The following is a 21,346-nucleotide window of genomic DNA, read 5'->3' on the forward strand; positions in this document are numbered from 1 at the left end:
AGTAGAAACATTACGCGTGAATACTTTTCTAACTTATTTCTAAGGAATTTAGAGAATTTGTAGAAAACACAATAGAAAGGACTGTGCATATGATTTACAGATGAGACAAGGAAAATGAGAAAAATGGCGTGTCTTTATTTCACCAATTATACATGTATTCCGTGTCGTCTGTCTGTATACTATAGACACATCTCCGGGCACTTTTAGTCCGTGATCTAGGATAACTACAATCATTCGATACCATAAACATCACCCGAAAATGCAGTTTGAAAAAACAATAGTATGTACCTTTGTTGAATGTTAGAATTTTCAATTGTATGATTCTCAGAATAATGATCAATGGCTTTTCCTTCTGATTGTAACGGTAGACGGAAAAAGGAAACAAGTTCTGGGCGGTACAACATGTCGATTTAGAGAACAATACCGTTTCAAGCCAAGATACATACCCCGCGGGGTCGTAATACAAGTTCGGTAAAACGATCATTCAGATTTTCTCCAGATATATTGGACATACGTACAGATATAGAAATACAAATAGAAACGAATGGAATGTCCGTAGTGGTTATCATCGTAACGGTGTGTGTTGGTCGGTATCGTATTCATTGTCATCGCTAGCGACATCTTCGTGACGCAAGAAGGATCGGGATCGAGTTGCAAAATTCGTTCGCATTCGATTTCTCCGCGTATCCCAATCCGATGACAAATCGAAAATCATTTTTCTGATATTAACGATCGGCACGCAAATAACGATGTTCGATACGCTAACAAGAAGAGACAATAAAATCGGCGCAATATTACACGAATATAACAACGCGCACAGGTACGTATAGGGATATACATATGTATGTAATAACGTCGATCGAAGAAATCGCCTAATCGATAGGCTGTGGTCCGCAATGTGGGTTATCCGTCGGTGTATCTGGTCGCGTACGTATGTATCTAATTGTAAGAGGACATCCCGTTGGAAGGTATCCTATTTGTCCCCACGCATTTTCCTCAAGATTCTTAACCTCGAATACAATGCGCGGCCCGTCCCGTTCGGACAACGGTGTTCGGCTCCTTCGGGAGAAGCTCTTTTGGCTTTCACGCGTTTTCCTATTAAACCCGACTGTTGCTCACGAAGGATTCTTGAAAATTTACGTAGATGGACGGATAATCGTCACCGAACATCGTTCCCTTCGCGTAACAGGGATTGTTTCTGCGTCACCTACCACCGTTTTCTTTTCTTCGCGTATTCTTAATCTTTATCAATTTGGTCCTTTCTATTAGATGGCTCTCTCGTTTTCGATTTTCTTTTAAAAAGAAAAACGCGAGCGTGTCGTGGTGTTTAACGTCGCTGCTCTCGCCTTTGATACGATCGAGAGAAGAGCAGAGGACGGTATCGTCAAAAATGGAAAAAAGGAGACAGAAAAAGCGTGCCTGCTTGCGCCATCTGTGCACTCGCTCGTGCGTAGTAAACTAAGAGAGAGAGAGAGAGAGAGCTCTTGTTTCGTTTCTTAGACCATCTCTCCACGTGTGCATCACTCGACGTAAAATGCAATTAAAGATGGTCTTTGGTGCACGGTGTTGTTTAAAAGTGACCATCCTCTTTAACTAGTTCAACTGCATTTCGCAACGGCGTTGCACACGTGAGAACACAGCCTTACGTTTACGGAAGAGAACGGATGTGAATTACCGCGAATTCGATCCTCATTTCGTTCGGAGAATGATACGCGTTCGTCGTGTGTATTTGGATACAATTCTCTAAAATTCCCTGTCGATAAGATATCGTTCAATATCGTAAATACTGAGATCGATCGAGAGACCGGTCGTACGTCGAAGCATGGCAAGCCAATATCAGGGAACCATTTAGTCGAAGTTTTCAAAAGAAATCGCGATTCTTCGTAGACGGGTGCATTTCTTAACGACTACGTAGTTAAACGGTCGCTCGTGTACTCGGAGCGTTCAAATACATTTGTTTTACAAGTTAATCGTTAGATTCGTCGCAATGATGGCGTTCTAGAAGGTTGTCGTAGGTCGCAACAAATTTTGTCCACTCGATGGAGAGTAAAATACAAGGTCACGGAATTAGGTGGAATTGACAGAATCATTAAAGAACGTCACGTTTCACGGGACAATCTTCCGGAATACGCCATAACCACAAAAGTATTACGCGCGTACGAATCTCGCGCAGGAATTTATCACATCATACGCATGCATTTATGCATCCGCGTAAAAATTGAAATAAAGTCTGCGTGTCTGAAAATGGATCGTTGCATGTGAGTTCGATCCATAAATTTTACATAATCCTTGAATAACCGTAACGATTTATATTTCTTTTATTTTCTAGCGGCTAAATAACGAATCAAAGAGGATGGTAGATTTTACTACCGTTTTGTCCTTAGTTTTCTTCGATTCATCGATGAAGAAGTTTAAACTAAGGACACCCAAAGCGAATATATTCCTGCGTAAGTTCTCGTACGTTAATTTAATACGTATTTACTAGATTCATCCACTCTTTGTCTAACGTGCAATAAAATTCGATGGTAACCAGAATAGTTACCTTTCTCTACGCACCGTCTATACAATTCTGAAGAACATAGATCGCTTATTTAATTTACTTAATTCGCATTTATGTTGCACAATAGGACAGCAATACATCGAGCGTATAGTGAGAAAAGAAGGACATTGAGTGACGAATTGTGCATTGGGAACAACAGAAGGAGAACAAGGAATACGGAAAAAGTTAAAGATAGGCTGAGAGAAAGAACGACGAAGAGCACTACGATCCTCGGTTTTCTAGTTTCGACGTTGGTACGAAACACGAATCGGTGGGAAGAAAAGACCCCGTTTAGCTTCCTTTCTCTTTGATTGTTGTTTACGTCTCTGAATATAGTACCGAGGTGAAGGCGTCACGCTACGGTACGGTACGAACCGTGCTAAGCGATTTGACCGTTCAACAAGTACGTTTTTCTGCGCGTAACGTTTCGTTTCTATCACGATTGTTTTTACATATTTTTCGTATGAATTTACTTACGTTAAATACAAAAAGGGATGAAACTTACGAAACGTCCGTAATTACAACGACAAGAAATCGGGGGATGGTGAACATTCTATCGGAAATTTAATCGTTGCGTGCAACGTGCGTGTGCGTGTACAGTGTGCATGCATGCATAAGTGCGGGCGAGCGTCGCGTTTACGTGCATCGTGTGTATGTAATTGTTAGTATTATACATGTATACGTGCATAATCGATCTATGTATCTGCAAACGTGTGCGTATGCATATACTTGTGCTCGTTTGGTTATTTACGTTCGTATTGATCGTATCGATCCACGCGCGTGAGTTCGTACTACATATTTAGCAATCCATATTAGCTGCACTTCCGATTGATGAACAACAAACCGAGATGAGAGATTTCATCGTGCGCGTTTAGAAATTCTCACCACGAATCGCGTGATCGCGATCGAAATACATGAAGTGGGTGAGTCGAAAACGCGTTACCGTTGTTTACGTTTAACAAGGTCGCGACGTAAGTGCCGCTCCTATTTTCGCTGGTCTATTTCTTTCCATCCATTTGGTTCTTTAAGCCGTATCGGTTGTCGTTTGGTAATGGTATGAAATCGCGAACGCTTTCTTTATTTATCTTGAGACTAGAGAAATGATGGTCCGCTGACGGTAATAGCCCCGTGAGAAAAGTATACCACGAGGGAGGAGAGGTTAGCGATTCGGCGAGGGAAAGATAAAGACGGGCGCACACTATCGACACATTACGTGTGCCAGGGTCGCCTTGTTCTGGTATGCACTTTTTAGTAGGGCTATCTTATGAAAGTTTGTACAAAGGCAACCTTGACTCGAGTACAGACTTCCAAATTACTTGGGGACACACCATTATCACCATCTGCATTCCACACGGCATACGACGTCTCACGTGTCTCGTTTTCCGTGGGCACATACTTTTCGCAATTCGTGAACCGTAAACGATGGAAGAATTGCTGACAGAAAAAGTGTTGCACAATATGAAATCTAGTAATTATACAACGGTTAGAATATTCGACGAGCAAATATGTGGAAATATTAAAAGAGATTTAGGAATCGAGAGGTTACGCAATATCACGTGACACTAGTGTGTATTCCGTAAGTGATTTTAAAGGTTGAAGGTTTCGTGCATTCACGTGACGTGACAATAATGTGTTTCCGCCTTAATGGTTCCGCGATGTGAAATCTAAAATAGTCGTTCACGCGACCGAACGAACGAACGAACGAACCTAATCGAAGCAAAGTGGCGAAAAATGCGAACAGAGAGAGCACGCGAACAAAGTGATGATGGATGGAAAAACGTCGGAAAGAGAAGAGAGAAAAGATGGTTGTAGCACGAGTTGAAAAGACAAGGTTAAGAGATAGAGAATGATGCGAAGACGGACGATTTTAAAGAACGTGCAAGTTCTCGCAACTCTTGGACTTACTGTCTCTCGCCCACACCTTACCTAATAAATTTCGTACCTTCAGACTTGTACTCGTACGACTACCGCGATATTTTTTCGGCGAATTATTTTCAGAACAAGACCCTAATGGCGATTTGCTACGATTCTTTCGCGATCTCTTCCGAAAGAGGTCTCTCGTTCTCTCAGGATTCTCGAGCTTCAAACGAATTTGCGTGAGCAAACCTACCAATAGCTCGTCAACGTTATGATTAATCCCAACGGACGTCTCGATAAATTTGCAATCGTAAGACGTAGCCTTACACTTTCCCTCTGCAACACGAAATAACAATTTATTTTTCTTCCCCGAGCAGGTTGTGTCGTCATTTTTTTTTTTTTTTTATTTTTTTACGAAGGTTATTGCGAAACAAAGTTCCCTGCATGTTGATATACGCGAACATCTAATCGAGATACGATGTACACGCGTATGCACCACGATATGTAGTTAAGGTATGCGCTCTAAAGCGCGAAGAAACGAAAGGGCGTGATAATGCTGGCACGAAACAAACGCACGCGATGATTCGCGTATTTCGCGTATATCAGCTTCAAGGCTGGTTGCACGGATTTATCCGCGAGGGCAGGGGACTCGGCCTCTTACCTGCGGTCGAAACCAATCGACTGCGAACGAGGTCGACTTTGTTTCCAACAAGGATTACCGCTCGAGCCGACACGTGATCGCTGCACCAAAGAGTTTGCAGAAGCTTTTCGGCTACACATACCGAGGTTCGATCGGTCGTCGAGTAGACAACACAGTACGCGTGCGGTTCGTACGTCGCTATGCAAGTTTCTGGCTGTAAAAAGAAACGAATTCGGATTGCAATAGCTTACGACTGACTCTGTTTACACCGTACTCGTGATTCATACGCGGATTAAAATAGTGCGCGGCAAACGTTTATATTCCGCCAACGTTTAGATCGAACGATCGGTAACGTTTATCATTGAATTCAAAATCCCCTACAAATAACAAAATTACACAAGCACGCAACCTGTTGTGTGCTCGGTATGCTCTCCGGAACCATGGAAAAGTATATGGAAAAATATGTTGCGTTTCGTGAAACATGCCATAGACCCGGATGATCGTTACGAGATACGAGCGAACAAACTTAAACTTAATTCGAGCGTTGATAGATACGCCATTGTTTACGCCGACGTTTGGATTTTGGTACAGTATTTAGTACACCGTTATTAATACACCATTTTCGATTTACTCGTACTCTGCAAAGGGATAAAACGAAACGAAACGAAAGCGAGCGAGGAATAACGCGAGAGAGACGTAGTATCGATTCTTTGTCTCGTTTTGTATTTGGATTCCTCTCGTGTTCGGTAAGAAAGCAGCGAGAAACGACCGCTACGGGAATCGCGTTCTCTCTAGATTGTAGAGTATGCGCCGGTCCCGAGTCGTTTGCTTTCCAACTGCGTACAATAATGCTCGCTTAAATTTAAGTAAATAGGGGGTTAGCGTTAATATTATCGCGGAGCAGGTAACGATTTTACTTCAGGAATTGTCTCGAGCGCGAGTCTCGAGTCCCTCGACAAGGATAGAAAGCAAACGTAGCGAAAGTAAGCGAGAAGGAACAGTGCGCGGAGTAGGGGGTGGTCGATCTCGAGCACTTCAAAGGAATGCCGCGCGCGCTCCAACGAATCGTCCAATTATAAAAACGAACATTTTCCATTTTCGTTCGCTTTATCTTTGTAATAACGGTACCAATGGATCGTTGAAGTTCTCCCGATGAGAACGAGTTCAAACGCGACGCGAATCGGATGATGTTTATTCGCAATGAATTTAAATATCCCGGATAAAAAAAAAACAAAATAATAGACTCGGTGGTAAAATTTCTAAAACGTGTGCCGTGTTCGGACTCGTTTTAATCGGGAGGATCTCGGCGATCCGTCGACACCGTTGTCACAAAGATAAAGTGAAAAATATAGAAACTTTTCGAAAAATGTAAAAAAAATACTTTCGCAATTGGGTTACACTCGAGACATTGAATGGTGAAGAGTGGTGGGGACGAATCATCGAAACTTGGACTAGCGTTGCTATATCACGTTACACGGAACACTGTATCCGATACGCGTGTCGAACGCTCGGCGTAAACCAGCTCGTAGAATTCGACGAGATCGCGCGTGACCCGTTTCGGTCGAGCAAACGAAGATTGACGTTCGTGATCGTCGCTCTGCGCAGTAAGAGTTGACCGAAACTTGACTTTTTTTTTTCCTCGGTCCGGTCCAGTCGGGTCGGTGTATCATATATGGGCCGGATTCGAAGCAAAGGAGCCTCGAAGCGAGCGGTAGTCAATCTCATCGAGCAGGCAACACGGGTTGATCGATCATCGGGCCGCTTTTACGGTTGACCGATCGTTATGGCTCGATGCTCGTCAATCGCTGCTCGCCGAGCCCGGCTAACGCGCTTGCCCGTTAACCGATTAATGTTGCGCGCTCGACCGCGTTGCTCCCCTTTTCTACGTTTTACGTTATCGCTAGTTATTCCAATTATTCCATGTTTCGAGCGAGATTGATACGTGCACACCTATGGCCAGACATTTCACCAACGTATACAGAGCGTAACTGACACAGCTGGTCAAACTTCGGAAGCGCATTCTACTCGTAATCTTCACAGAAACGAACGAACCCCGCACCGATCAATATTGGCCCGTGACGTCCATTAATTCGGTGTCGGTGTTGGATCGTTGGGAAATTTTATTATTTTAACAACAGCTTGGTAAGAATTATCCGCCAAGTTCGCAAGAAGTGTTCGCCTCTTGGAAAGAATGAATTTCCAGGCCCATGTTTACACGACCTCGCATCGTTAACACGTGACCCTCCATGTGTATCCAATTGGATACGCACCTACGTTGGGGGTCCAGAGCGTCGTCGCCTGAATCAATTTGATGACCACACGTTTCTCGTTTACTGCCATTTTTACGTGAACCGAGAATACTGCATTGATTTTATACGGTATGTTGCGAACTTTGGAGAGGTCGGCTGAAGATTTTTTATTAAAAGGACATTCGACGTTTCAGAACTTATTATTTCACGAAAATGTTTATAGAACCACAGTCCGTAAAGTTGGATAAATGTTTCGCATAAAATTCTACGAAAGACAAATTTTCAAGTTTTAACCGGTCGGACAAGAAGAAAGATATGGAACGATTCATTGGTTATATACAAATTAATTCTGTAGCTTCCCTTTTTGTTTTTCACAAAGAAATAAATCGATTTACGAAAATTATGCATAAAATAAAAGTATATAGAATACGCTTATCGAATTTGTCCACCTGTTTCAGTCACATCGTGTATATATATATATACACCAATATAACCGGAGGAAAATTTCGAACAAACAATATTTGGGCGATACATTTAAATCCTCTTAACGTCCACTTATTGTATCATTATTGTTTCGCGACACACGATCAGCGGTTTTGCGTATACGTGTCGCGTAGATATATTGATCGCATCGTACACGGAGGAGACGATTTTTCCCGAACCGCAGAATCGTTGAACTTGATAAAATTCTGACGAAAAGAACGACTAACGGAGACAAGATCGGCGAACGGGGTTGGATGTAAAGACGGGCAAAATTTATATTTGGATAAAAGTCTGGAGCAACGAATAAAAAGTGAACAAGGTTTTATTCACTGGAACAAATATTTGAATTTCAACTACAAATATTGAATTTCAAGTACAGAATGAAACATATCACCGACGAACAAAGACAATTTAACCTCGCGAACGAATCGTTGTACGTTGGTATCGTTCGTCGTCTTTTACGCGAATAAAATTTTGCTCGTCCTCGATCGATGGATATTTAAGGCTGTCGCGATTCGATCATCGATCGTTTTCCCCTGGATGACTCGCGATTTGCAACTTACCGTCATCTCGGCGCAGGAGTGATCGATAAAGGTCAGTTCGGATTCTTCTCCGGCCAAAAGCACGCTGACGGTTTTCTCACCGGAGTCATCGTCTGTAACGGAAGAACGCGAGCAACGCATTTCGTCGCGTGGAACCGAAGGTGGTCCGAAAAGACGGAAAATAGAGTTGTCTCGATACAACTAGTGATGGGACTGATTCGATTACGTATCGCTGATGCTCAAGCACTTCGATATCACGGTACCGTAACCCATTTATGCCTCGCGTTCTACATACGGCCCTCCTTTGAAAAGTATTCCCTTGTATTAAGAGAAAATTTTCCATGGAAAATGACACGGCATTTTTTTTTTTTTTTTTTTTATACACACAATCACGGTCAAAGCGATCGTCCTTTTCGTCGAACGTCCAATAATATAAAGAAAAGGTACTTTATTTTCGAAACGAAATTCGGCCCTCGGTATTTCAGTTATCCGAGAAAAGATCGTTTCAGTTATCCGGGGAGTGTTGCAACACCGAGCCAGACATCGATATTATTGTAAACGTGACGAAAATTCAACTTGTCCGTCCTACCGCAAACGCTAGACTTGTTTACTTTGCGCAAACAACTGCGTTCTACGTTATAATCGAACGTCATAATGTCTCTATACGTTTGGTATAGACGACTTTTATTTTTTAAGTCGGTGTACGTACGCGCCAGGGCTTGAATGTTTGGTTCTGGGGGGAACGTGAGTTTTATTCGTCGGAACCTTTAATGCCTCGTTTATTTTCCGAAGGTGATCCAAAAGTGAAGGGTCGGAACGTTGTAACAAAGAGATTGTTTAACAGGGCATTTTAGCGCGGAACGTTAAAAACGATGGAATTTTGATAAATTTTTTTAAAACGGGCTTTTATAAGTATAAAATTTTTGTTTTATTTAAAAGTTTGTTTTTTCTTTTTGTGGTTGCGCGTACAGGATGCTCTCGGTTCAAATGGGCAAAATTTGAAACACGAATTTTGAAGCTCGAAGAAATAAAATTTTCTCCGAAAGCGTGCTTACAAACATTCGAGAGATGTTTACTTCTAAACTTATAAGACCACAGGAACGAATAACATCGAAGTATCTCGTTTGTTTTGAAGATCGAAGGTTATCGATACGGTTTCGTTTGCACTGTAAACAAAACTCCTTCCAAATAACAGTTCGTTGAATAAACTAGTTATAATCGTACCTCGTACGTATTCTGTTAGCGAATATACCGATTGGTGGTGTATTTATATGGATTTCGTGACGGAAATGCTAAAGCTGCTCGCCGCGAATACGTTGTGCAATTACCAAGGTAAATATTGCCGAATAAGTCGGTAGTCCCTTTAACGTTTCAACGACCGAAGGAAATTGGGTCGTTTAAACGGTTATTTTCAATAAAATATTTAACAATTACATTTCCAATCGCGTAAAGCAATTTCGATGCCATTCGTTCCTGTAGTCTTTCCGCTTTGGATGGTCCTAAATTCCTATTTAAAGTGTAATCGTTGTTTGATTGAAGAGCACCCTGTATAATTTTGTAACGAACAAACGAAGCTGCTCAAGACGTTCCGAGAAATATCACCCCGTAGCGTGTGACACGATTCCCCTTGTTTCGTTACAAGAATCGGTAACGAAGAACGGTTCGCGTTACAAAACGATACCATGCAGAGATCGTAAGTTGTCGACAAATCAGATTAGAATAACACGCATTTTCGTTATTGGCTAAGGCGATCGTATATACAAGTCTGTTGCGTGACGAGTGCCCACCCATTGGCGTAGACACGGGACATTAACTACCTGCAGAACGAAAAAACCTCTCGCGATGGAATCTCGATAAATTGTACGTGACGACAATTATTATCGGGAACGAACGTTTAAGTCTCATTTTCCACGATGTCGTTTTCACACGGACTCGACGACTCACGATATCCGCGCGACGACACTTTCGCGTTTAATCCGATGTCATCGATATTTAGTCCCATCACTAACGGACGCCGGGACGACACTTACCGATCGAAGTGTCGTAAGCGTGGAGATACTCGGAGGTCATAAATTGGGAAACCAACGAGCTCTTTCCTACGCCCGGCGCTCCCAACATGAGGACGCGGTACGGTGTTGGTCCCTGAGAGGCGCTGCTTTCGCGCGAGCTCGCCAATGAGCCAGCTGCCGAATTCCTCGCCGAACCAGGATACGAAGCCGTCAGGTGTTCCGTGCTGCACCGCCGTTTGGTAGTCACGTCGAAAGAGAGCGACAAAAGGACGAAAGAAAATAGAAAGAAAGAAGTACGTAACACAGATGCCGCTGACGAGACTAAAGAGATTCGCAGATGGCTCGCGAATACGGGAACGACGCGCGGGACACGATTATTTCTATTTTCTTATATTTTTTCTTTTTTTTCCTTTCAGTCACCTTGGCCCGATATCTCGACCTCGATACACGGATCCGATACCTCGACGTGTCGACGATGATACAGCCAGCACACGTCCCACTCGTGCTGGTCGCGTCGTGGATCCTCCTCTAAGGTCCAACACGTGCGTCTACGTCGCTGAAACGCTTATGCCACACGTAAACTCACGCGTTCGATTTAGAGTAGAATCGAACCTGGTACCTTAATCCACGCGATTGGTCTCCACTGTTTTCCCAGTTCGTCCTCTGTCCGCTCTCGTCGTCCGTAACGAGACCACGCGCGGATCGACGCGCGGATCGGACGTTCTATCGCGATCCACGGCTGATCGTTCTACCCCTGTTAAGAATTTTAAACCGGCCGGGAAGAGGGGCACGGAAATCCGCGGAGAGAGGAAAATCTCACCTCGAGTTGCTCGACGCGACGCTATTGTTGGACCGAGATCTTCGGCTCTTCAGGGAGTCCCCTCTGTTTACCACCCCTTTGCCGGTTATACTGAAGTGTCGTAGTCTATAGTATTCCTCCTCGACGCCGGTGTTCGGCATGCTCGCCACTCTCGATCTCTGTTGCGGAAGACACAGGTAATTTGGTCTGCCCGACGAACGACTGCCGGGCGTCTTAACCGACTGCGATCTGCTGTGATGCGGGCTACCGTATCTGCGAGCAAACGAGAACTCGCGATGCAGCCCCGTCTCGATGACCCAGCTGCTTTCTCGTGATTTTTGTTACGAAAACAGGAGGGGGAGGGGAAGTAAGAAGAACAAGTAATACGATTTTTCTCGCGAAAATAACGGAGAGGGAACAGATTATCGTAACTTTTCTCGCGAAACTAGGGGGGGGGGGGGAAGCGAGAGAGGAATTGCGGGCAACTGGGAGGAATTATCAGGATTTTTCTAACGAAAATAAGGGAAGGGGGAATTATCGTAATCTTCGTTCGAAAAACGAAGGGTAGGAAGCGACAAACTTATAGTTCCGTGTTACTCGGTGACCGAAAGGCGATAAACAGACAACGTGTAATTTCTCTTTCTCGGTGTGTATACCTCGTCACGGGTCCCGCGACCGATTGTGTCACGCGAGAGATCGAGCAACGGTGATTTCCTCCTGGTTTTAGTTTCAATGATACGTTAGTGATCCACGCAACGCGTGTAAGAAGGGACAAGTTCCCGTTACATGGAAATCGCCGACGTACGTATTGCAAATATTACAAGTGGTACTCGTAACAACGACGAGGTAGAGACTTTCGATAGAGGTGTTTCTTTCGAAACGTATGGTACCGATCGAGTTCACGTGCACATACGCGGACTTTGCACGGTACGATCGAACGCGAGTGGACAAAGAGAAAGGCCGAGGGTGTGCGAAAGTTACCGGATGCTGGCCATCGTCTTATTATTTAATGGCGCGTGTTGCGTCCAGAGGAAAACTCCGCGACGACCTTTCACGAATCGGGAACGAACACTTGGCTGTAATTGCGTAACAGCTGGCGTACAATACCCGCGCGGTGTGCAACGATCGTCGAATTTTGGAGAAAAAGGTTCGCGATAATTATTTTCGAGCAGCGGTACGAGTTTGCCCGCCGAGGGCAGTCCTCCAGTACCGCCCTTAGCGACCGCCGAACGTAGAAACTGCCCCTACGTTAGTTGCGTCTACGTTCTACAAGTGAACAAACGTAACTGTACCGGCCCAAGTGCACAATTTTTCCGATATACCTTCGCGATTGAATTCGAGAAAGAAAATCAACCGTTAAATGTAACTTACGGAAATATACAGATCTTTAAAGTACATAGCGCACTTCTACTTTAAAGTACAAGTACTTGAAACCTGAAAGTTTTCGTTAATTGTACCAGAAGTGGTGCAAACGAGTCTCGGAATCTCTAGGGGCGGCACTGGTGTCCCCTCGCATGGAAACGTAACCGAAAGATCGCGAACGAACCTCATCTCGAAGTCGTGTATCTCCTGTAACGTCAGCGTATTCGCGACGTCCAGCAACTGTCTCATGTTCTCCTCTCGTCTCCTGACGTCCACCTCGGGGTGCAAGAGTATCGTGGCAGCACCTGCGGATCCGTCCAACGACAGCGATGGTTGTTGGACCACGATCGTCGCAGCTTGCGTCGATCTCTTGCTCCCGGCCGCGTTCCCACCTTTTACGCCAACGAGAAAACCAAATATCCGTTACCATTGCTCCTCGAGGGTCGCCCGCGGCGTATTATTTGCGAATTACCAAAAGACCTCCGAGCACCGTTTTCACGCGTTTCAGTTTACGACCCTCGTTCGCTACGCATTTATACGCGATCTTCATTTCGGTCTATCGCCCTGGACAATTTTCAACACCAGTATTTCCCTGGTTCGAGCCTCTCCTATCCGATCGAGAGAACACGAAACCAATTTCAATATTGCGCAAGACCAAGGTTCCGCTTCCGACTTTTTTTTCACCTACGTCCCGATCATTTTTTTCGTTTCCATTTACGCTCGTTGCTCGTTGCTCGTTGCTCGTTACTCGTGCGTGTGTTCTTTTTTTTTCATTCCAACCCTTTCGGTGCCGAGGTCACGTCAGGTGGACCCTAGAGATTTTTACTTTTCACGTGTATTCAATCTACACGCATTTCGTAATTTCAAGTGCACGAAAGAAACCGCGTAGCTTGAACTATGGGTACAATTGTAAATCGCGTGATCACGTACGTGCACCGAGGGTTCCCTAGCGGTCCCTCTAGTATCGAAAGGGGTTTGAAACGCGATGGAAATTTTGTTTCAGGGATCGTTGGCAGTTCTGCGACAATTCATCGAGGAACGTACGATGCCGGGAGAGTCTTTTTCGCAAAGTGCTAAGCGTCGGACACATACGCGTGCGTCTTTTCATGCAGAATTGCCGCCCGTTTGATATTTTACCCCGAGATTCCTCGCGCTTGTATCTTTCTGCGCACGTAGGACAATCGCGACAACAATCCCGGTAACAATTATCGGTTACTCGGTTTGTCGATTCGAACCTTGACGTATACTTATTCAGAGCACGGGAGAACTGGTGTCGGTGAAGAATCGGACGAGCAAAGCGCGAAGGGATTGTTCAGGAGCTGATAAGAATTACTCCCATTGGTCAGAATTTTCCTACTTCGCGAAGCACGCGATTAATCTCTTCAAGGATGGACGTTCAGCTGTTAACCGTCAAATTGTGAAAAGAAAATTAATATCAAAATCGATTAATGACCGAACCTGTGGAGCGATTAGGTGATCGAAAATTAAGTGATCGAAATTCGTTTTGAAACGTAATAATTCGTCCCTGAAGAGGATGGGGGAAGACCCATCGAGAGTGTCTACTATTGGTCGCCAAAGGAAAGCACAGCCCACAAGCAGACCCGAGAAAAGTTTCCTTTATTTTTTGGTATCTCTCATTCTTGTCAGCTCCCAACAGTAGCCCAACAGCCTCGATTGCCCAAGTGGGACTTCTTCTCGGCAAGAAGAAAACCAAATCAACGCTTAAACGGGAAGAAATTGGTCTCCGTTATTCGGAAGCGAAAAGGAAACGATCCGTAGCGTGAAACGTATTTCGAACAATGACAGAGGGGCGGCAATTCAGCGGAGAACCTGCTGTTGCAAACGAAGCGCAATCCACTACGTTACATTTAACTAACGGCGAAATCGGCAGAAAAAAAACATGCGCTGTCTGGGACTGAAACACAGGGGCACCAACTTGTCGATTTTCGACAATAACAGAGCGATGCAACGAGAGGGTCGAATTGTCGATAATTGACGGCTCTCTGCTCCTCGAGGAGGGTGGGAGAGGTTATATATACATATATATATAGATATAGATATATAGATATATATATCTCCCCCACCGAGCGATTCTCGTTAACGGTTTCCGGTTTCCGGTTACCCGCTTCCCGTGGATAACGATTATCGAGCGTGGACTATATCGGTGGCAGCACGCTCGAACATCACGTGAGAAGAGGGTGGGGTTTCATACGAAAATGTCACCGAGACGTTGCAAGAATGTCACGTAACGGGGACTCGATCGTTGGTGAGACTCTGACCGACGAGCGAACAGAAGGAACGATCGGTCTGTTCCGCGATACGAGGAGAGAGAGCCAACGTGAGATCGTGTTACGCAACGAATAAGCAAGGAGAAACGAAAGAAAAGAACGAGAAATCATCGTGGAACGTCGAACGGATGCGGTGAATTCGAAAGTAAAGTAAAACTCTACGAAAACTCGACGCGTAAGCGAGTTTCGAGTGAAATGCATTCAAAAGGTGTCATTAGGCAAGGAGCGGACACGAATATGTAATCGCCAAGTGCGTCCCTCGTCTTGTCCACGGACAAGATCGCCACGAATCGAGAGATCGCCGCCGGATCGAGACCTATCGGATCCAAAATGGTACGATCTCTCGTTGAATTCGTTTCACGAGACACGTGGCTCCGTGTAACCCCCGTTCGTACGCCATCGGTTTTACCACGTTATGAAAAGGGGGTCGTCGTTCGTCATTGACTCTCTTCTCGATTCAAGATCGAAAAAAAAAAAAAAAATAATAAAAAAAAAACAACAACCTAAACACCCTGGAAAAGAACCAATTATCCTCCTCCCCGGATACACGTCGAGCGTAAGATGATCGGTGCCTAGAAGCGAGGGTTGTGTCGCGCGTACGGTGGCGCCATCCGGCGATCTCTCGGTTTCGTTAAAAGTCTCGAAGCGTAAACTCTCGAGCACAACCAACTGTATACCTATTGCGCAAAACGGGAAAAAGAGCCTGACCCATGAATGAATGGTCGAAACGAGGGGATGAGATTCTGAAAGAAAACAACAACAACAATTGATTTTTCTTAGCGAGAACAACGTATGTTCGACATTCGAGACGCGCGTGCTGTAACGCGCCGCGTACGCCCGTTTTCGAGCACTCGCGGACCACTCGGGACTGTGTCCAGACACGCTTTGCCCGCGATAACGCGTTCTCGCTAAATGTTATCGACGATCGTACCCGATTCAGGTACGATCGACACGACTAGACTCACCGGCGGCCGCTCTTCCTCGAAGCTTGCTGCCGCCGGTCCTACCTGGACCATCGGACGTACGCTCGTTGCTCGCGCATGCCCCTATCAGCGAGATGTCCAACGGATTCGTCGTGACGTTCACGTTCGGTTTCTTCTGGCCGTGTTTACCCTCGATGGACGAGGCGTTGCTTTGCCGACCGCCGCCATCCTGGGCTTTGCCGGTGATCAGCGACATCATCGGATTCGAGTTGCTCGGATCCGGTTGGCCAGCGTCCACCGAACCTCTCACCGGTGTACTGAGGGAAACGGACAGAGAAACGACCGGATAATTAGGAACGAAACTCGCGACAGTTGAGCGAGATTATTAGAGGTCGATAGGACTCCGTGTCACGGAGAACATCTGTACGGAGGTGTCGACCTCTGAACGATACTGAGAATCGTATTGGGTAAGATGACTCGGACGGTCTTGGGAGAGATCCGTGAGTAAGCGAAAATTGCTCGACGTTGAACACGGTGTTCATTAGAGAGAATGTGTTTTCGAGAGTCGGACGATGATTCGTTGTCGATGAATTTCCTGTCGTTTTGTTCCTCGTGGATGGAACGCTCGGTTAGTTGGAACATTGAAGGATGGAAAGAGACACGAAAAGATGAAACCAGCCAACGAGGAATCGGAAAGATCCGTACGTTAACCAACGGAGTTAAGGGGGAAACGGTAGTTTAGTGTTTCACAAATAACGGCTATGGAAAGAGTGTTATAAAAAGGATCGCTGGGGGAGAAAAGGGTATGCGCGTTGACGACAGAGTGGAAGCTGGCGAAAGGAAAGGACTAAAATTAACGACGCAGAGATTGGAGAAATAGCTCGACAAAGAGAACGTTACACCTCGACACGGAAAAATGTAGAGCACCGGTATTCCCGGCAGGGTGCGGAAGGAATGTCAATATTTAGGATACAAGACGAGAGCAAAGAGAGAAAGAGAGAGAGAGAGGAATTTCAAAGACGACTTCGAGAGGTGGTTTTCACCCCTACCTGACACCAACAGTCGTGTCATATGATACAGGGAGCGGGAAGAATGGAACTTGGAAGAATACCAACGACGCGTGTATACATTCGCTAGGTCTGGGACAACCTGAAAAGTCTTACAAAGGACCTTTTGGAAGAGACGGAACTCTCTTGTGCGTGGCTCGTTACTGTACTCGGTGTCGATGAAAGAAAAGAAAAAAGAAAAAGAAAAGAAAACAAGAAAAATTCTCTTCTCCGCGCGGACGATAAAGAAGAAAGGTAGCTTACCTAAAAAAGTCGGCGGTTCGAAGATCCGGGAGAGGCGGTGTTCTTCCGGAAGAGGAGACCCTGGTCTCGGTGACGGTGCCAGTGGCAGTAAGCATCGCGGCGTCGACCGGTGGAGCGTCCGTCTCCTCGAGGAGATTCGAGGTACTCGAGGCCCGGACATCGAGACGGGCAGTGATCTCCGTTCGCACAGTTGTGGTCAATGGGCTCGTTTTGGCACCCTTCTCGTCCGTGGTCGAGTAATCGGCGATGGGCGGAGAGGGTGGCGGTGGTGGTGGCGGCGGGGGTGGTGGTGGCGGTGGAACCGGTTCGGGCGGCGGAGCTGCCGACAACGGGGCAGGGGGTGACATCTCTGAGGGGATGTCCACCAGGTCGAAGCTGTCGTCGGGTTGCTCTCCGTCCGTGGTCGTCACCTGAGATCAGTTTCGCTCGAGTCTCTTTCCAATACCGAATCGTGTCGACTGGTTCGTTTCACGGCCGACAGCTAGCGATGGGTAACGACGGGAGCGACCCGAGGACACGTTCGTTGATAAACACATTTACCATCGAAAGGATCGACGAGCGTGCCATTGGATCGACCCTGTCCTTACGCGAGTCGAACGACAGCGACACCGAATTGGAATGCGTCGAGCACGATGATCCCGCTCTCGAGCGACAATTTTTACACCGGATTCGAGCTACGGAATCGCACTCCGTCATTATTTATGCAACCACGGGGCGCTAGCGACTCGTCGACCGGCGAGGACAAAGAACTCGAACCAGAACGACGAGATACGCGAACGGAATAGGATTTCATCCACCCGTTGGAAATGAAAACGTTCCCCTTGAAAATAGCTCCGAACGCGACCATTTTCGATTGCGCGCAATCGAAAGTCTTTCGACTACGTGGAGTCGGAAAAAAGTCGCGTTCGAACATCGACGCAAAGATCTCTCCTGGTGGAACGTTACCGGGTCTCGGTGGCCCGAGACAGAAATCATCAGCCCGCTTTCAAGCGAGAACACCCCCTTTCTGTCGCTTGAAAGCGGGAATCGCCGCACACTCCGTCGTCGGACTTGTGCATTCGTGGCGCACGTTGCTACGCGAAACGCGTGCAAAATATATTTCGTATAATTAATAACCGCGGTCACGTTACAAGGAAATGATCGCAAGTCGACGGTCGACCTCTACAGGTCCCCAACGAAACATCGAGTACGCGATACTTTTGGGCGACGGAGATACGCTGAATCGCTGGTTGCGCCCACGGTGTCACCTTCCTCGTTTCGTCTGAAAAAACTACGCGTCTGGGAAATACTTCGCGACAGGTTGACTCGACTGTCGTGTACACGTCTCTGACACGAGTGTGGACAATTTTAAACGTACGAACGTTTAAAATTACCGAGTACGTTCAATATTTCCATCAGGGACTTACGAGGCTACGCGTTGCGATCAAAGTCAAGCGCTACGGGGTCCCCCTCTCGCGGACTACGCATCGATTAACGGAACCGATATACGTTGTTTCGCATCGTAGCGATAGCCAATACTCTGCGTACGTTTCTCGTGTTCCGGTGCGCCGCGAATGCGCACAATCCGTGCGTTCGATCGTATAGAACCGAATTTCTGATCGCTTCGGTCCCCATCGCCGCCGACAACCTTACCATCGTGAGCATCGTGTTGGCGCTGTCGGTGCTAGTGTTGATCGTGGTTTCGGAGGCGGTGCTCGAGCCCATGACCACGACCTTCGGCACGTTGCGGCAGCTCCGACTGCCGCCGGCCGATTTGAAGTGCAGCCTTCGCAGCGCCGAGGCCGCGTGCGACAGCAAATCGGTTTCGTGCGAATTCTCCGTTCCATTGTGACGATGCGCCGAGCCGGCTCCGCGCGATGCCTGTGGCTGCGACTGCGACTGCGGCTGCGACTGCGGCTCGACCGCCGCCGCCGAATCGGGCCCATTCCCCCGCGAGCTGCCGCCGTTTCTACGGCTCGAGCCGCGACCATCCAAACATCCCTGCTCGCAAACCAACAACCGACGGCAAACGATGACCACGTCAACCCCGATCGTGTTGTTCACCGTCACGCGCCTCGCACGGGGGCGCCACATACGCGACGATTCAATACCCGCGCGTGGTACACACCTATCGGTACCAGGCGATGCTCGCTTAAATCTCGAGGGTCGATTTTACAGATTTTTTGTTTATTTAACGAAACACCGTTAACGTGTCTCGAGTTGGGGGTAATTCGAGAAAACGTTGAAAAACAAATATTTGTCGCAGCGAACGAGAGAGAGAGAGTAAGTGTATACGATCGTCGAAATTTCAATTTTTATATTTTTCATTCTATCGTTGCGACAACGGTATCGACGGATCGGCGAGGTTCTCCCGAGTGAAACGAGTCCAAACACGGTACACATTGGAGTTAGTTTGTTAGCGGATTGTTTAAATTGGTTACAAGATATGGTTCGTCTGATTTGCCCGGTGTTTGGACTCGTTTCGATCGGGAGGATCTCACCGATCCGTGGATACCGTTGTTGTGAGGTGAGAAAATGGAAAATTGAAATTCTTGTAACCGGACGATTCATCTTAGCGCGCGCGTGGCGTTCCTTTGAAGTACTCGAGATCGACCATCCCTGCAGACGTTATTTCCTTCTCGCTTACTTTCGCTGGGTTCGTTCATTGTCTTCGTCGAGGGCCTCGAGACAATTTCTCGAACAAAATCGCCGCTGCTCTGCGATAATTTCAACACCGACCCCCGATGTATTTAAATTTAAGCGAGCATTAACTGTACCGTGGACGGTTTCCAAGAAGTCCCGTGAGAAATCTCACCCAATTTCGATACGATTTCACCTACTCACTTTTTTCGTCGTCGCCCTAATTGACCCACACCAAGATACTCTTACGTTATTGAAAACGACACAAACATTCGTCCCGATCGTCTGTTCATTTTTTTTTTACGGTTCTCTGAAAAATTCTCTATTATTATCTAACGATGAAAAAGAAGAAATCAACACAGCTGCAATATTTATTATTTTACGTAACTTTCCACGAGACTTCTTCTCAACAGTGCACAGTAGTCTCGACTCGTAAACCGTGCGAATCGATAGAGAAGCGTTGTTAAATACGCGAGTTCGATATTCACGGTGTCTCTGTAAAAGTGTAAACATCTAAAAAATCGTACACTGTACGAAAAAGTGTTTCGGATAAATGCTACACGGTATCGAAGTAAACCTATCGCGACGATACTTGTTCGACCTTGCATTGACCTTGGAAAGCTTTACGAAGTTCGCGTTTCATTTTTGACCTCCGTGGTCGATGCAAGTTCGAATAAACATCGTCGCGATGCGTCTCCGTTCACACCGTGCAAAACTTCTCCGAAACGCTTTTTCGTATCGCGTTCAATTTTCAAGACACTTCCACGTTCCAGGAGAAACGAGCACACCGTATATCGCGTCCCATTGTCCTCCGACACCTTTGCGTTTCGTGTTTAATCCTGACGCGTTCCTCCGACCTGCGTCGACCTATATTACTCTCCTATAATTAAAACAATCCATCAAAGCCGTCCTTTCGCGAGTTTCATACGTTTAGAATACACTTCACCCGAACAAACGAACCTAGAAACGGAAGAACGCGTTAAGATCAAAATCGCACGAGGAATCTACCCGAGCCGAGCCACGCGTTCCAATCGGTCGGTTCATCGAACCTTCCGGTAACGCTCGTACGACAGGTTGCACCCTCTACTCCCTTTCACCCACGCGCTTTGCAATTATCGTTCGCATCTATGATACAACTTATCGTACGAGTCGAAATAGCCAGCCGTACAGCCTCGGTTTCTTCCGCGAGAACATTCGTTACTTCCCCCTCGCTTATCGTGATCCGAATTACGATCGGTTCGGCGGACGATCGCGTCGCGTTTCAACTCGTGTACGAGTTCCGCGTGTCGTATTTCGACGATACACGTAGATGATAAAAATCCTCTGGTAAACCAGCCCGGTCAGTGGTTCTCACCGGTAAGGAATTTCCTCGCGTGAAGAACGGCGCGTGTATACAGCCGGGTGTTCGGGTCTGTGTGCCGCTAGGATTGCTACGGGGTCACTGGTACTCACGTGGTTCTTGTGTTCCGGGGTGGAGGGCGGATTCGGTGTGTTTGGCAGAGAACCCCCCGTGGGGGTGCAGTGCCGCAGTCGCGCCAGGGCCGTACGAAGCCCCTCCGTCACGAGGCTCTTTTATTTAATCCTCGTGGTTGCCCTTCGCTCGCCTTACCTCGTTTCGCCTACACTCAGCGCAGCCGGCTTCCCGTGCACGCTTCGTTCCGTTGCGATTGCTCGGTTAGCTTCCTCCGTTAACCCCCTCGCTACCACCCACCCACCCACCCACCCC

General features: G+C 46.6%; 1 protein-coding gene across 3 annotated transcripts; it reads right to left on the reverse strand.

Moving 5' to 3' along the window:
- Window positions 1–113: 113 nt before the first annotated feature.
- Window positions 114–21,305, reverse strand: LOC143151924 (uncharacterized). 3 transcript variants are annotated; one of them, XM_076321452.1, is made up of 10 exons: window positions 21,073–21,305; window positions 17,002–17,411; window positions 15,734–16,008; window positions 15,446–15,511; window positions 12,665–12,872; window positions 11,140–11,391; window positions 10,341–10,543; window positions 8,332–8,423; window positions 5,058–5,250; window positions 114–4,732 (listed from the first exon to the last, which is right to left on the reverse strand). In XM_076321452.1, the coding sequence occupies exons 2-10, from the start codon at window positions 17,346–17,348 to the stop codon at window positions 4,407–4,409; spliced, it is 1,962 nt and encodes a 653-aa protein (XP_076177567.1). In that variant the 5' UTR covers window positions 17,349–17,411; window positions 21,073–21,305; the 3' UTR covers window positions 114–4,406. The 3 variants fall into 3 exon arrangements, with proteins under 3 accessions (XP_076177567.1, XP_076177565.1, XP_076177566.1); XM_076321450.1 differs by lacking the exon at window positions 21,073–21,305 and adding an exon at window positions 18,634–21,062; XM_076321451.1 differs by lacking the exons at window positions 15,446–15,511; window positions 21,073–21,305 and adding an exon at window positions 18,634–21,062.
- Window positions 21,306–21,346: the final 41 nt, after the last annotated feature.

Source organism: Ptiloglossa arizonensis, chromosome 10, assembly GCF_051014685.1.
Source record: "Ptiloglossa arizonensis isolate GNS036 chromosome 10, iyPtiAriz1_principal, whole genome shotgun sequence".
Classification (NCBI taxonomy): Eukaryota; Metazoa; Arthropoda; class Insecta; order Hymenoptera; family Colletidae; genus Ptiloglossa; species Ptiloglossa arizonensis.